This window comes from Trachinotus anak, unplaced genomic scaffold (assembly GCF_046630095.1).
Source record: "Trachinotus anak isolate AG129_WGS33_773 ecotype Australia unplaced genomic scaffold, CSIRO_AGI_Tana_v1 ptg000012l, whole genome shotgun sequence".
Lineage (NCBI taxonomy): Eukaryota > Metazoa > Chordata > Actinopteri > Carangiformes > Carangidae > Trachinotus > Trachinotus anak.
The window spans coordinates 1,937,526-1,952,261 of NW_027273863.1; the positions used below are offsets into that span (position 1 = coordinate 1,937,526).

The 14,736-nt window shown below is 42.8% G+C and overlaps 1 protein-coding gene across 1 annotated transcript in view; it reads right to left on the bottom strand.

Moving 5' to 3' along the window:
* LOC139628989 (xenotropic and polytropic retrovirus receptor 1 homolog) overlaps window positions 1-12,737 on the bottom strand; it is a 49,195-nt gene extending 36,458 nt beyond the window's left edge. Inside the window, exon 1 of the mRNA XM_071491286.1 lies at window positions 12,258-12,737. Coding sequence (XP_071347387.1) covers window positions 12,258-12,326 — 69 coding nt within the window. The 5' untranslated portion in view covers window positions 12,327-12,737. The remainder of the gene's footprint in view (window positions 1-12,257) is intronic.
* Window positions 12,738-14,736: the final 1,999 nt, after the last annotated feature.

The following is a 14,736-nucleotide window of genomic DNA, read 5'->3' on the forward strand; positions in this document are numbered from 1 at the left end:
TGTCTTCTTCGTCCCTTTGTTTACTTTATCATCTCTGTCTAATTTCTTCTCCCTTTTCTTTTCCTCCTTTTGTCCATTGATTTAGAATTTATTATAACCCCTCTCTCTCTCTGCTCACTCTCTCTCGACCTCTTGCTCCTTCTCCTTTGCGTAATCACTTTTATAAATTCCTTTCCCTCTCTTTCAGGCCCTCTCTCTTTTCCCTTACCCCCACCTACAAGAAGACACTTTATATCTTGACACCAAACTGTCAGAAGGATTATATGAGTCATAAGTGGATTAAGCTGGTGTTTGTGTCCCGTGGAAACCTCAGATTTCTAGGTTTTTTCCTTATTTTTGTGTGTGTGGTGGCTCACACAGCCCATGTACAGAGTGTGTCCTGAAGGTGGGATAAAGAGGATGAAGGGAGCTGTGTTTTTTAATCAAATGCCTCTGAGGGCATCACAGCGGAAAGCAAAGACTGCCCCCAAAATCCCAACAACTGAGGCTTTTGGAGATATGTTTGTTGCATGACTGTGATGTCACGCTCTGTGACGTACGAATGACGCAAACTGAAAACAAAACCAATGGCTTCACACAGTATTAACATCTGACTAAGCAGTTCTTAAACTGTGTGGGGATTCAAACGTTCATTATTTTGTAAGATGAAAAAATATTTAGTTTAATCTTTTATATCAGCTGAAACTGTTAAGAGAGAAGTCCAGCTTCTCAACTTGTGTTTGGATTTTGGTGACAGTTTACTGCTTATTTTCATCGGGATGGTTGACTGTGCCTGTGTGAAGATGATTCATTTATCTTAATTAACATGCAAATCCAAACAGCGGAGTGTTCCAAACATCTTTATCTCCTGAGGAATCTGCTCTGACTGTTAAGGTTCATGTGTTCAGTTCAGACTGTGCCTCTGTGAGACATTTATTTCAACATGGTGCCAACATAAGGAATAGATCACTTCAGTGTAAGGGAAACAGGAGTTACTGGATGAACTCCAGTTCTATGAGTATGTGTGTAGCTCTCTAATTGGTTAACCCCTTCAAAGCTCCGCCTCCACACTGTGAGACAGATCTTTGTACTAACCGCCCAATCAGAGGGTCGTATCTGACCCCTGATCATAGAACTGGAGTCACATCCAATAAATGCTATTTCTATTTCATAAGCGCTCCGCCCTCTAACAGGCTTCACTGTTGGTAAACACAGAAGGCAAATGCCGTTAGGTATGGATGTACTCCCAGCTTGACCACAGCCATGACCCATAAAGGCCAGCAATGTCCCACAGCACGGGCACCACCCCCCAAGGGCCACATACCTGCCAGGCCAGGAGACGACAGTGCCTCACTTGGCAGTCCCAGCATTGAGTGAAACGCTGACACAGTCATGTCTCTGAGGTGTGATTATACAAAAGTGGAAATGGAAGACCAGACACAGAGATATCATCCACTGACTTAACTCTAAACAGGGCAGTTGAAGGTGCAACCCTCCCCTCGTGAAAAGTGCCCTCATAGCTCCTGTGGATGGCATCACAAATCCAACGAGCAGTTTGCTGAGAGGACAGCAGAGCCATAGCAAACAAACAGCTGACTGGCAGTCTTCAGGTCCACCACGAGCTCCACGCAGCAGCCGAGCACGTGCACAGGGCACAGAGCTTGAAGCCGCCTCTCCTCCTCACGACTGTGATGTGGTGGGAAAAACTCAACTATCTCAACAAACTCTATTCAATGGTTAATAATCATCTGGTCAATAAAATGTCACTAGAAAGTGAAAACTGCCCAAAACAGTTTCCTAGAGCCTGTGGTGACACCATCGAATGGCCCCGTGTAGTCAAACCAACAGTTCTGCTTTAAACATCAAACAGCTGATCATCTTTTTGTCGATCAACTGTTCAGTTTACCAATAACACCTGACAGCTGTACATTAGATGGAATCAACACTGCAGATCTAAACAACACTTCACTGATGTGAACTGTAGCTGCAAACAGAAACAACTGTTAACTGCCACTACTGTAACTACACCTATGGAAATAATCCATACTCTTTCCCTGCAGACTACACAATGATGAGCCAACACTTTACAAGCACCAGCCTCCACAGGCCACCATAACAGCTCCAACCTGCGAGGCCTGGACTCTGCGAGACCTCTGAGGGTGTCCTGTGGTATCTAGCACCGAGACGTTAGCAGCAGATCCTTTAAGGCCTCTAAGTTGGAGCTGCCGCAGATCAGACCTGTTTCAGCAACATCCCCCAACAGTCATCATTGGTTTGTGGTTTGACTCGCCACTGACCACAGTCTGGAGGTTCTCACCACTGATGACCAGGAACCCTGTGAGCCTTGTTGTCGCAGAGGCCCCATTCACACAGCCTGTTCAAGGGGGGATTGTTGCACCTTTATTTCACCTCATGTTCTGTATAAAAGGTATGAAGATATGTATGGGGGTTCAGTGTAAACAAAGCCGGCATAATGAGGGGTCTTCTTAACAGAGAATAGAGTTTGTTGAGGCGAGAGATGCTGCCACCCCTCCGTCCTGCCGTGGTGATTTGACCCCTGTCAAAATCACTCTGATCTTTACACCTCAGTGTTTCTCCCAAATCAAACACACCAGCTGTTTATCATCCTGGACCTGGACATGTGCCACAACAATATTTGCTTCATCTGTGAGTATCCATCATAAATACTGTTATCACAACACTGTAACATGAGGTCATTCAAGGTCATATCACCCACCCTGATGGGGATCAATCAGAGAGGTTTAACCGCCAACAGTAGCATCAGTGTGTGATGTTATACAGTCTCATTCAGAGCTGGCTTACAGGAGTATCCTCAGCTTTACCAGAGGAGAAATTCTCTTTCTGCTGCTGTTCTATGAAGCAACATGTGCTAAGATAGATGTGCTCAGAAACTGTCTGTGAGCTGCTCAGATGAAATCTCCAGGTGACGGAGAACAGAGGGAGATAATACTCATATGTTATGTCTTATATAAGACGTGGCTCATGGGACAGGAGACAGCTATGGGAACTCAGGAGACATCTGTGCATGTGAGAGAGTACAGACCCTCTAATACCAGTCAGGCGGGAGGCAATGTTATCACTCAGGTCCTTCTGACCTTTTTACCCATTTCTCCTCTTTTCCTTAATCTCTTCACATTAAGATATTCTATGTTTCCCTTTGTTCCTCCAAACAAAGAGGTTTCATTAAAGGTTTGTATGAGGATTATGACAACAAAGCCTTCAGAATGTCAGATTCTCTGCTCTGTCTTTTAATCCCTCTCCTCTGTCTCCACTGTTATTCTCAACTTCCTTCTATGGACACTGACCTCTGTGTCTGTCAACATCTATATTCCCTCACATTTTGCACCCTCCTCCTCTCTGCTCTCTCACGCTCCCTCTCTTTTCCACTCCTCCTCTACTGCCCTTTATCCTTTGCTTTCCATCCTAATCAGATAATAAGACCAGCAGAATCAGCAGCTGTCTTCCATGACTCTATTCTGCTAAAGGCAACAACACAAAGGACCAGCCACTGGACCAAAACACACAAACACACAAACACACACACACACACACACACAAACACACACACACACACACACACAAACAAACAAACAAACAAACAAACAAACAAACAAACAAACAAACACACACACACACACACACACACACACACACACACACACACAGAGAGAGAGAGAGACAGGGCTACTCTACTGAAGACTGCATTTTAAGACCAAATATGTCTCAACAGTTCGATGAGTTCAACCAGTCCACTGCTGGTCAACTGTTACACACTGCACTCATAAAGTCATTAAGTAGACACATATCCCATAACTCTGTCATATTTAGCAGGTGTCTGCATCCCGATGTTCATCAGTCACTTGTGAAAATACAGCGTCACACTAACTGGACAAAACTAAAAGCCACTGATTGTAAACCATCCATCATGTGTTAAAGTTAAAGACATGTCTATGTTCTTGTTCTGGACTAATGCAAGATGGAAAGTAATAGACTGACACTGTCTGCTGATTACATATTGAATTTAAAACATTGTTTAGCTGGACACACTGGGCGACATGGATGCACATCTCTCAGTAAATAGTAACCAGGCACACAGAGCAGGTCAGTGCAGAGAGTGACTGAGCCACTGCTGGACACTGTATTTATAAAGTGTCATGGTTCAGGTTTTATGTTACGGTTTTATGCTAAAATGATTTAAATTCATTTTTAATTCATTTTCATAGTGTTGAGTGATCTCATCCATTGTGAGATCAATGCTCCTTTTCTTGGAGTAAACAAGGCCACAGTACGATGACAAATAAATTTTATGGCCATGTTAAAACTAAACAAGTGTCGTCACAAACAAGGCATTAATTATTTACATTTAATAATCAGAGCTTCACAATGATCACTTAACATCAGCAGGTGGAGGCCTCTCTCTCCCTCTCTCTCCCTCCACTTCCCTGTTGGAGCTGAAAGTTTTATTTACAGCCATGAAAAGCAGCAGCTGAGAAACTGAACTGAATGACCCACTCTGTCTGTCGATCTCCTCCACTCTGTTTAATCACAGTGCAGCACCTACACACAACAAACACATTGAAATGATAGTCAGTGTGTGTGTGTGTGTGTGTGTGTGTGTGTGTGTGTGTGTGTGTGTGTGTGTGTGTGTGTGTGTGTGTGTGTGTGTGTGTGTTCATGTCACTGTTACAAGCATCAGTTATATGTGAGTGAAACTATGGTGGAGCAAATTTACTACGATTACAACTACTGAAATAACAAGTTAATACACTACCGGGAAAACCAGACATAGACCGATCACTCTGATGATCGTCGATCACACACGTCATCATCTATCAGCACAACCCAACATGCTCAGTGACTCTAATCACTCTTGTTTTCTCTAAAAATAATCTGCACAACTTCAAATGAAAAATGACCAAATAAGCAGAAGTGTTTCATTAAGTTTGTCAGTGCTGTTTCTGAGGCTGCTGAAACAACACTTCACCCTTATTTTTCTGTCAGCTTCTCTGTTCATCACTCCAACTGAAACCAGCAACCATCAGCAGACTCACTTCCCATGAACCACGGCTGCTGCAGTGTGGAGTTTCCACCACTGCAGAGTGATGACTCAGGAAAAAAATTAGAAGCTTATTTATGTATAAAACACCTCAGACCAGTGGCATATGGACATTACATCACAAACAAGGTGAAGCCTGCTGCTCCTACACAAAACACACAGTTTGTCTATTGCAAGTCACAGACAGACTGTAACTGAATGGAAAACAAATACATGAAACTAAAATCAAAGGGTTGCAACTCACAAGCTGCAACTTGTATTCACAGAAGCTGGGGAACACGGAAAAGAAAATAATATATATAAATCATAAAAATAAATAAACTGTCAAGCACTGAAACTTGCGACTGAACGCAACTGTAAACAGTTAAAAACTGTGCTACTGAGGGACCCTGGTGGTCTGGAGGTTTAAGGGGCCGACCATGAACCACAATGTCCACATCCACTGGGACTAACAGTGTACTTTCATATAACTTTGGTGTAAAGGGTGAATTTAATTCATCACAACTTGTGCTCACCATGTGCGTTTTCCAGCTCTGAGGCCAACAACATCACTACAACAAAGTTCATTACAGCAAGAAGCAGGAGCAGAACAAGCTAACTGTTAGTCCAGTTAGTCAAACCAAGAGTAAGTGTACCTGATGTGTTGGTAACTAAGGCTGCACAACATGTAGTTTCAGCATCGTCATCGCCATGTGAGCGTGTGCAATAGTTCATTGCAGGACGTGCAAATCAACTCAAACATGTCATGCTACAACTTCTTTGCTGCTTGATACAAAATGAAAACTAGAAGGAGTCTGTTTGATATAATCTACTGCCCCTGCTGGTCGACGACCACAACCTGAAAATGAGCGAGGAAGAGGAGGAAAAGAGAGAAGATAGATTTGGTTGCGAAAAGAAAAGTCAGGTCAGTTGTGTGGAATTATTTCACACACGGAGGACGACGTTGATCAAAAGCAGGTATTTAAGTCATCTGATGAAAAGCAGGAAAAAAAATACTGTAATGTCAGTTTTTTCCATTATGGTGCAGTCGTAACGGAACAATCCTTCACTGTGCAGGAAAACACAACTACAGAAAGTACAGAAGGTCAAAGTTGAACCAGGAAGGACAGTTTGAGTGATAACCTTACTGTTTGTCTCTGTTTCCTCTCACTAATAATGTTGGAAGAAAACCTGCAGTCTGTTTAAAACCCATCTCATCATCTGACTGCTCATGTTTCTTGTACCACATTGTGAGATGTCAACAATTTATTAGACACATAAAATGTTACCACAACCAGTAAAACTAAAAGTCAAATCAAAAGATAAGACTCAAGTTGTAATAATGCAGAATTCCTCTTTAACTTTCAGGACAAAGGCGTCTTATAACAGACACACATCTAGTTATTACAATAAACCCTTCCTGTTACAACAAGATTCTCATTGTGTTAGCTCCATACTGACACAGACTAGTATCACAGTGTTTCACAGTATTGCAGTACTACAGCTAACACAGCAGCGCTGCCTCTGTAACTGCAGGTAAATACTGACACCACCCTGACACCTGAGAGCTGCTTCAATTCACTCCTCCTCTCTAGAGCTGCAACAGTGAGCAGATCAATTAGTAAATCAGGAGAAAATGAATCTGCATCTGCAACTACTTTGATAATCAGTTCATTGTTTGAGTCATTTTTCTGTCAAAAATGTCAAACATCTGCTGGTTCCAGCTTCTTGCTGCTTTTCTTTAAATCACATATGATTGTAATGAAGTATATTTGAGTTTGTGAATGAACAAAACAACCAATGAGAAGGTTTTTCAGCTCTTGGGAAATTGTGACAGGGTTTTTTCCCCACCTTTTATAATAGTTTTTAGACTAAACAATTAATTAATTAATCAAGAAAATAACCTAAAAATGAATCAATAATGAATTGTACCGTTTGTTGCAGCCCGGCTGTTCTCTCTGGACTTGCAGGTCCCACCTCTCTCTCACCTGACAGAGCTCCAGCCCTCCAGTCTTTACACAGGGTTTTTAGCCAGTCTCTGTTGAGTCTTACAGACGACCACCAGGCATCTTTCTTCTTATACTTCCTGTGTGGTAGGCACGCTCAGAATCTGTCAGGTTAAATAAAGCTGCTTCCATCTTCCTTTTTCACTGGGAAATGTAGCTAGTGTGTCAACAAAGTCTAACTCTGCTCTATTGTCCAGAGCGAATCAGAACATCTCACACTATTCTGCAGATAAAACTGCAGGACAGTCAACAGGCTGAGCTGCGATGAATAATCAGGCTCACCTCTGTTTATCTAACAGTCCTGCTAGGTGCCTGACCCGAACACAGCTGCCATGAGAAAACACGACATGCATGTAACAGCCCCGGTCAGCATGGCTCTGCAAACCTCAGAGGCCTGGGTCTCACATCTTCACAGGATTAAGACCAACTGGGCTCAGGGCCAGATCTACAGCTGGAAGGAACAACAAGCAACATCTGGTCTGTGTCCAAACGCTGCAGTAGCAGGAAGAAACTGACTCCATGTGAAACTGCTGTGGAAATCAGCAACACAAACGTGCACATGGATAATCACGCTCATCACTGACACACTGAGTATCACCTTCATATCACTGACCCACAGTGTTTGTCCTGTCCACACTCTCATTCTCAGGTTGCACAGTGTCGGGTGGTAATCTGAGTTCAGTTAGTCACATAATCAATTACTGGATCAACAACAGAAAATCAATCAACAACAGTTCTGATAGTACACCAAGGCTGCAGCTAACAATCCGTTTGATATATAAGAGGTATCCTGCAGCGTTTTCTTGTGAACAAAGTCATGTCATTCATAATTAGAATTATATTATTGTATTTTCTGTTTCGGGTTGCAGTTGGTGTGTCAACTGGTTCCCTCTAAACTCCAGCTCCTCCAAAATAAAAGCGATGCTGCCACTAAACAGTAGTTCATAGTTTTATTTGTCACATGCCATGGAACAATGTACAGTAACCAAAGCAGAGAAATGAGGGTCAGGAGCTCAGTGAATTGAATGAAGTAAGAGTTTATCCATAAGAAATTGTTTTTTAAAAAAATATATCAAAATGTGGTGGTCAATGCTCATATTCTGGGCCGCCACAAATAAATCAATGTGTGGGAAACACTGCAGTTTGTCTGCACAGCAGGGGGCTCCAGCAAACACTGACACCTTGGACAGGTCATGAGCCAATCACAGGGCTGACATAGAAAAACAACCAGTCACACCTACAGGAACTTTAGAGTCGCCAGTTAACCTGCACACAGGAAGGCCCCGAGCGGCCAGCAGGTCCACACCCACAACAGTCTGCTGTGAAGCTACAGCGCTAACCACTGCACCACCGTGACACCATGACTACATTTCATCTAAACACGAGCATCAACTCTGTCCCTGCATTTTACTTTCCACTTAATTCATCTTGAAGACATTTTATTCTAACAAAGACCAAGGTCATTTCAACAGACACACATTTGGCAGGAGGATTTGCAGCAGACTGGTCTGTATCTTAGAGGCTCTTTGGTTTGCTTGGTACAGAAGCTGGTTTGGTTTGTTTGGGTCTGTGGAGCTGAGCTAAGTGGGGTGAATCCTAAAAAAGAGGTGGGCTGATGTAACAGTGAACAGGGCTGCTGGAGCTGCTAATCAGACTGCATTTCTACTAGCAGGAAAAGACCTTTTAATGTGACTGTGCTGCAACAGGGACGCAGAACTAAAACAAAGTGTCAGGAGCAGAGAGGAGATGACTGAGGACGGAGAACTTTCCTCTGGCTCATACTGACTGGAAAAATCAGACCAATGCACCAACAAACCAATGAATAAATGGTCTAAATATATACGACTCCATCAGGGGGTATTTCAAGGTCACTTAAAACAAACCCCAGATCTTGGTAATGTCATAACATCGGAGGTATTGGTACAGTGGTGACAGAATGTGCTGCAGTGACACTGAGCTGTACCAGTGTGTGACTATGCAGAGCCAGGGCGATGACTTATCACAATACTGCAACTACCATCCCCAAACAATGCAGATACTGCTGCTCACATGTGCAGAGAGAGGGAGAGAAGCAGGAACACCAGCTCTGCTTTCCTGCCACATCTGTTCTCACAGCACGGAAACAATGCTACACCTCCCCATGCAGATGTATAGCTTATTTATACACACCCACACTGATGTATTCTGTCGTATATTTCCTGTCCTATCAGTCGTAACTGGAGCGAAAAGCTGCTGCATTTCTTTAAGGTTTGGCAACTTTAACTTCAGTGTAAATCTGAATGCATTCACAATATCATATCAAACCAATGAAGACATGAAAACAGTTGATATGAAAAGTAGTGTTTCTTGATGAACAAGATCCAGGCTTAATAGTCAAAAACAGTACATTATAGTGATAGTTGTGGTTATTTGACGTGGGGTTGTCTTGTGGTAGACAGTTGGGATGATGATACAGTGCTGACACGCACCGTATTACTCCGCAGATCAGCTGTTCGAGTCCAACAGAGCAAAGGATAGGTCCGTTTGTGTGTAGGAATACGGTAGTTCAACAGTTGACAAATGTAGTTCCAAAGTAAAGGGCCATTTGAAGGCAGATAAAGCCATGAAAATATCCAAAATAAAGCAAATGATTAAACCGACATTAGCTTTCTTCTGTGGGTTTTTTTTTTTTTTAAGTGGCTAAAACACACTTCTTCTGCTGACCCTGTCCACAGCAGCTCATCACTCAGCTCCTGCTGCTTCTATGAACTGGGAGCTGATCTGAAGGTTATACCCTGACGACAGATAAGAACCTCACACAACCCCACGTCAAGCTATGCCAACTATCATTTCATGGCCCAACCAGGGCTGCACGATATGTTTAAAAACATCATGCTGCTATTATTTTGACAGGTACTGCAATCTCAGTGAGTCAAGATTTCAGTGGGACTCGTCATTTTTGCTTTTGATTTTCACTGAACAAAATATAAAAATGACTGATGTGATCTTTGTTGGGTCTTGTACCAAACAAGTATTTTTTCTTTACATGTGGAGATCATAATCTGGTCTCTGTAGCACCACAATGCTTCGTTTATGGTCTATTATTAATATTTCTACAGAAAGGTCTAACCAGGGATGAGTTCCAATAGACAATTCAGTTTCTAGGTTGGAGCCACATTCCGCTCTGAAGCTAAAGACTCTACCAAATATTTTCTCTTAAGATTAAAAAATCATGAGGTGGCCCGGTAGTCCAGTGGTTAGGGCGCATACCATGTGTGAGCGCAAGACGCTCTTAGCAGGCAGTCACCGGTTCAACTCCCGATCAGTCTGACTCTCTCCTGCATGTCATTCCCCTCTCTCTACCCCCTTTCCTGTCAGTCTCCACTGATCTATCATAAAGGCACAAAAAGCCCCCAAAAAAAATAATTTAAGATGAAAAAATCATGAGACAGAAAATTAATCTGCGACTGTTTTGACAACTGATTAATTGTTTTAATTCACCTTTTCAGCAAAAATCCCTCTCAGATATAAAGACTCACTGCTTTTCTTTGTCTTATGCAATGGTAAACTGCAGATCTTTGGGTTTTGGACTGAAAAAAAAATGCAATTTTGGGGACATTATATTGTTAATGTGACAGGAAATAGTGAAAAATACTCATCTAGTTTCACTTTCCAAATTAAGATGGGTATTTTATTAGCATTTCCTCACATTTTATGGACCAATCTCTTAATTACTCATTAATAAAAAATAACTATTGGATGCACGCAGCCCAACATTTGTCCCTTCTTGCTGTTTTTGTGTTAGCAAGAACAATGTCCAAAGCTTTCAGGTAACGTGCCTCTCATTATTGTTTTCTCAAGCTGAAATAACAAACATCAGCAGCAGCAGATCATATAAACTGGAGGTAATTAAAGTTAATTATGTGAGTAACTGGCACTAAAACAGGAAAGAAACTTTTGGCTGTTGTCTGGTGAATGTGCTTATTCCTCAGATCTTATGTGAAGAAGAAGTTCTGCAAAGTTAAAAGGCGACAGCTCCATTTCTGCTTTATCATGTCAGACACATTCAGTCGTCTCATTCTCAGGTTGCAACAACAGCTTTTGAACATGAGGCTGTCTCTTAGTTTTTTGGTTTTTTTTTTTCTTTAGTAACAGTTGTTGAGAGCTGGAAAACTATTCTTGAGAAGTGGATTCAGATTCAGGAAGCAGATCGGATACTGGACTCAGACTAGGTTAAAGGCTGCGGGACCACAAAGCAACATACTGACACACAGTTAACACCTGCCCCGCTGAATTGGTGCCTGTGGTATTTGTGTGGCAGTTTAACCTAATGACCAACTGTAACTCTGCCCCAATTGACTGTGTACCTTTTACATTACTGATTAGTGTGGACTGTTTGCAGACTGATTACTGCTAATGAAATGGGACCAGCTGTGTTACAGCTTTGATTTGCTGGTATGGGCCAGATATGGCTTCGGTCAGGCTTTTATAAGAGCTCCTCAGTCTCAGGATCAGCAGCATGATTTCTTGTATAAAAATAACCTTGACAGCGCTTTGGATTCAGTGTAAAATAATCTGGCATAAATGCAAATGTGTTCTTTGAACTTTTGATAATTTATTTGTTGCCCTGTGGACACCATAAAGGTAAGAGCTGAACAGCAAGCTTTAACAGCATTAATGGATCAAAGGTCGCAGATTGGACTATCAGCACCTCTCAGTCACCCAGTGACCCCAGCAAACCCTGACTTTAGACCGAGAGCAGCGTTAACTGGGAGCTGGGTCAGCATCTGAGGATAGACAGAGGGTTAGCAGGCGCAAAGATTAACCAGCTAAATAAATGATGACTCAGCCAAATGCCTTTTGTCTCCTAAACACATCCCAAGCAGCTGGAGAAGACAGAGACACACACACACACACACACAGGGCTCTGTGGCCCGCGAACACAGCAGCTCAACACAGCTTGATGTGACCCGCAGAGCAACAACACAAACCTAGCTAGTTTTGCTAGCTAATACTGGTCTGTTGCTTAATTTGCGGGCGTTAACAACTGAAGCAGTTTCTGTCTTCCTGTTGTGGAACAACGGGAGAGTGACAGACAAGGAGGCCATCTCCAGCCTGTGTCCAAATGAAGAGAAATAACCGGTATATAACTGAACAGACATCCAGGTGTACCGTCAGTGGCTGCCTCGTTAGCCTGTCCGCTAGCAAGTGGCAGATTTAACGTGAGGCTAACTCACCTCATACTGGATGTACTGCTTTCTCCACTCCGGGGTGATGTGAGCGGAGAGATGCTCCGTGAATTTCATGGTGACAGCTCGGTGGTGCCCCCTCGGCCGCCTCTACAGTAACCAGGACCTGGTCGGTTCAGTCGAGCCGGAGGTTTCTGCCGTGATGGTTCACCAACGTTCACACTGGAACTCTCATCCGAAGATTACGATCGGGCTGCTCGGTCAAACACAGAGAGATGCCCTATTTGTCTTCACGTTAACCGAGCTAGTTACCGGCTCATAATTCTGTCGTTTGAGACACACTCGACGGAGGTGGAGTCACATCTTAGCCACAGAAAAATGCTTAAATTTTGGTTTAATCTGTGGCGCCAATGTCGCAAAAATCTCGTTTAGTTTCTGGTACACAGGCTCCCTGTGTTGGCGCTAGCTGGGTCTTGGCTATCTCCCCCCTCCTCCTCCTCCTCTTCTCTCTCTCTGTCGTTCAGCCTCAGCTCTCTCCACCTCCCGTCTCCTGCGGCGTTCAGGTGCAGTGGGAAATATTTTAGAATTGTCAAACCTGAAGGCTGATGCTGGCGGATGTGTGGCATTCTTCGGGAAACTGGTCGGTTTTAAACTTAATGGCGGGGCAATGAGCTGGCTGTCATAGAAAGAGGAGGGCTGAACTGTGTTGCTGTCACCGCTTCAGCACAGGAACAGCTATCATTACTCAGACATTACTGTTCCCGTTCAGCGACATGTTTTTTTTTATTCATTCTGCTGGATTTTGCTTGTGCTTGTTGAACTGAAAACGTCAAACTCTAAAATTAGAGAAATCTCTAAACAATGAGTTCGAAGCCGTCCGCCAGCATCTCTGTCCATCATGTGTTTCATTAAATCTGGCCAGATTCCCTGCTTTCATGCAATTGATTTTACAGTAATAAACATTTGCCTGTATAATAACTGATTCTTGCTCCAGATGATGAAGTATTTTGCTCAGGCCTGTGTCTCTGAGAAGCTTTTAAACATTTAAAAAATAATTTAAATTTTATCTCTTTAATTCTGTTTCCACTCAACTTTGGTTGAGTCTTATACGTCAGTGATCAAATGGTATATATTTCAGTAACACCTGAATGCCACATATGTGACGTTGCCAGCCAGCTTTGGGAGAAGATGACGTAGATGTTGATTGTCTTTTTAGTGTATGTGTGTGTGTGTGTGTGTGCGCGCGTGTGTGTGTTGGTGGAAAGTTTCCATCACATATCCTCTGTGTGTTTGTGTTTGACTTGGTGAGAATCCAGTCATAAGATCCAAAAATAAACTTACATGGAAAAATGGAGCAGAATGATAGTCCTTTATCTGACTATATTAACCTCATAGTTTTTTATGATTTATATATTTTTGGGGGTTGGAAGAATGGAAATATAACAATGAGGAACAATGGAAATATCCTATAGGAAATGATGACAACAACATCAGACGCACAGGTTCAAAGCCTCCGAATAGAAGAAGTCCAGCAGACACCTGCACACTGTCACTAGAAATATAAAACATGATTAGCTTTAATCCTTTAACACACTGGTCATAATTTAAAGTCCCTCACCAAACAAAACTGTGACTGTAAGAACTGTAATACTACTTTTGTTTTAGATCATTGGAATATCAACAACCACCATTGTACCTAGCGTACAGATCTGGAGAAGGAGCAGCCATAGATGGATACTAGGGGTCTGCCTCTGAAGGGGGCAATGTTACTTTAACATTGAGAACCACTCTCTCTTAGAATAAAAGATGAAAGAGTCAGAAGTCCCTTTAAAAGTGTAAAGCATTTCATGTTCTTTAATGATTTTACCATCTGCACACTCTGTAAACATCTCTGTAAATACTGCAGATGCTGATGCTGTTGTTGTTTTCACCATCTTATGGGAGAGCAGCTGCTAATTCAGTTATTTTAAAGGGGGGTGGGGGTTGTTAATCAGAATAACAGTACCCTCTGGTGTTTGTTTGTGACATTGCATCCCACATGTTTCTGTTCCTGTTCTGTAAAACCTGATTTATACTTCTACACAGGACTGATGCCTACGAGAGGGGCCTACACCACTGTGGGCATTCATACTTCGTCTGCATCGCTCTCCCTCTGACTTTATCAGATCTCTGTCCAGAAGTGTGACAGCAGAGGGAACCGATCATTTTTGTACCATTTTTCCTGGCAAGTGGGACCTTAAGTCTCCTATCGGCTGTATAGGTCTTGAAGTTGCAGTCGCTTGTTCCTGGTGATCTTGCTGTTCTGGTTCACCACCTGAGTCAGTTTGTTTCTGGGCCTGAGAGGTTCCCACACCAGGAAACAAAGTTAAACACTCTCAGTGAGTGACCTACAGATCATGGTTAAGGTGTGTTTGCTGGTGGTGAAGCTCCTCAGTTTCCTACAGTGTAGGCTACGGCTCAGGGAACGGGGCTATGCACCTATGCATGTCACCAAATTAGGCCGTCATCTCATGGAAGATTTCTGTCT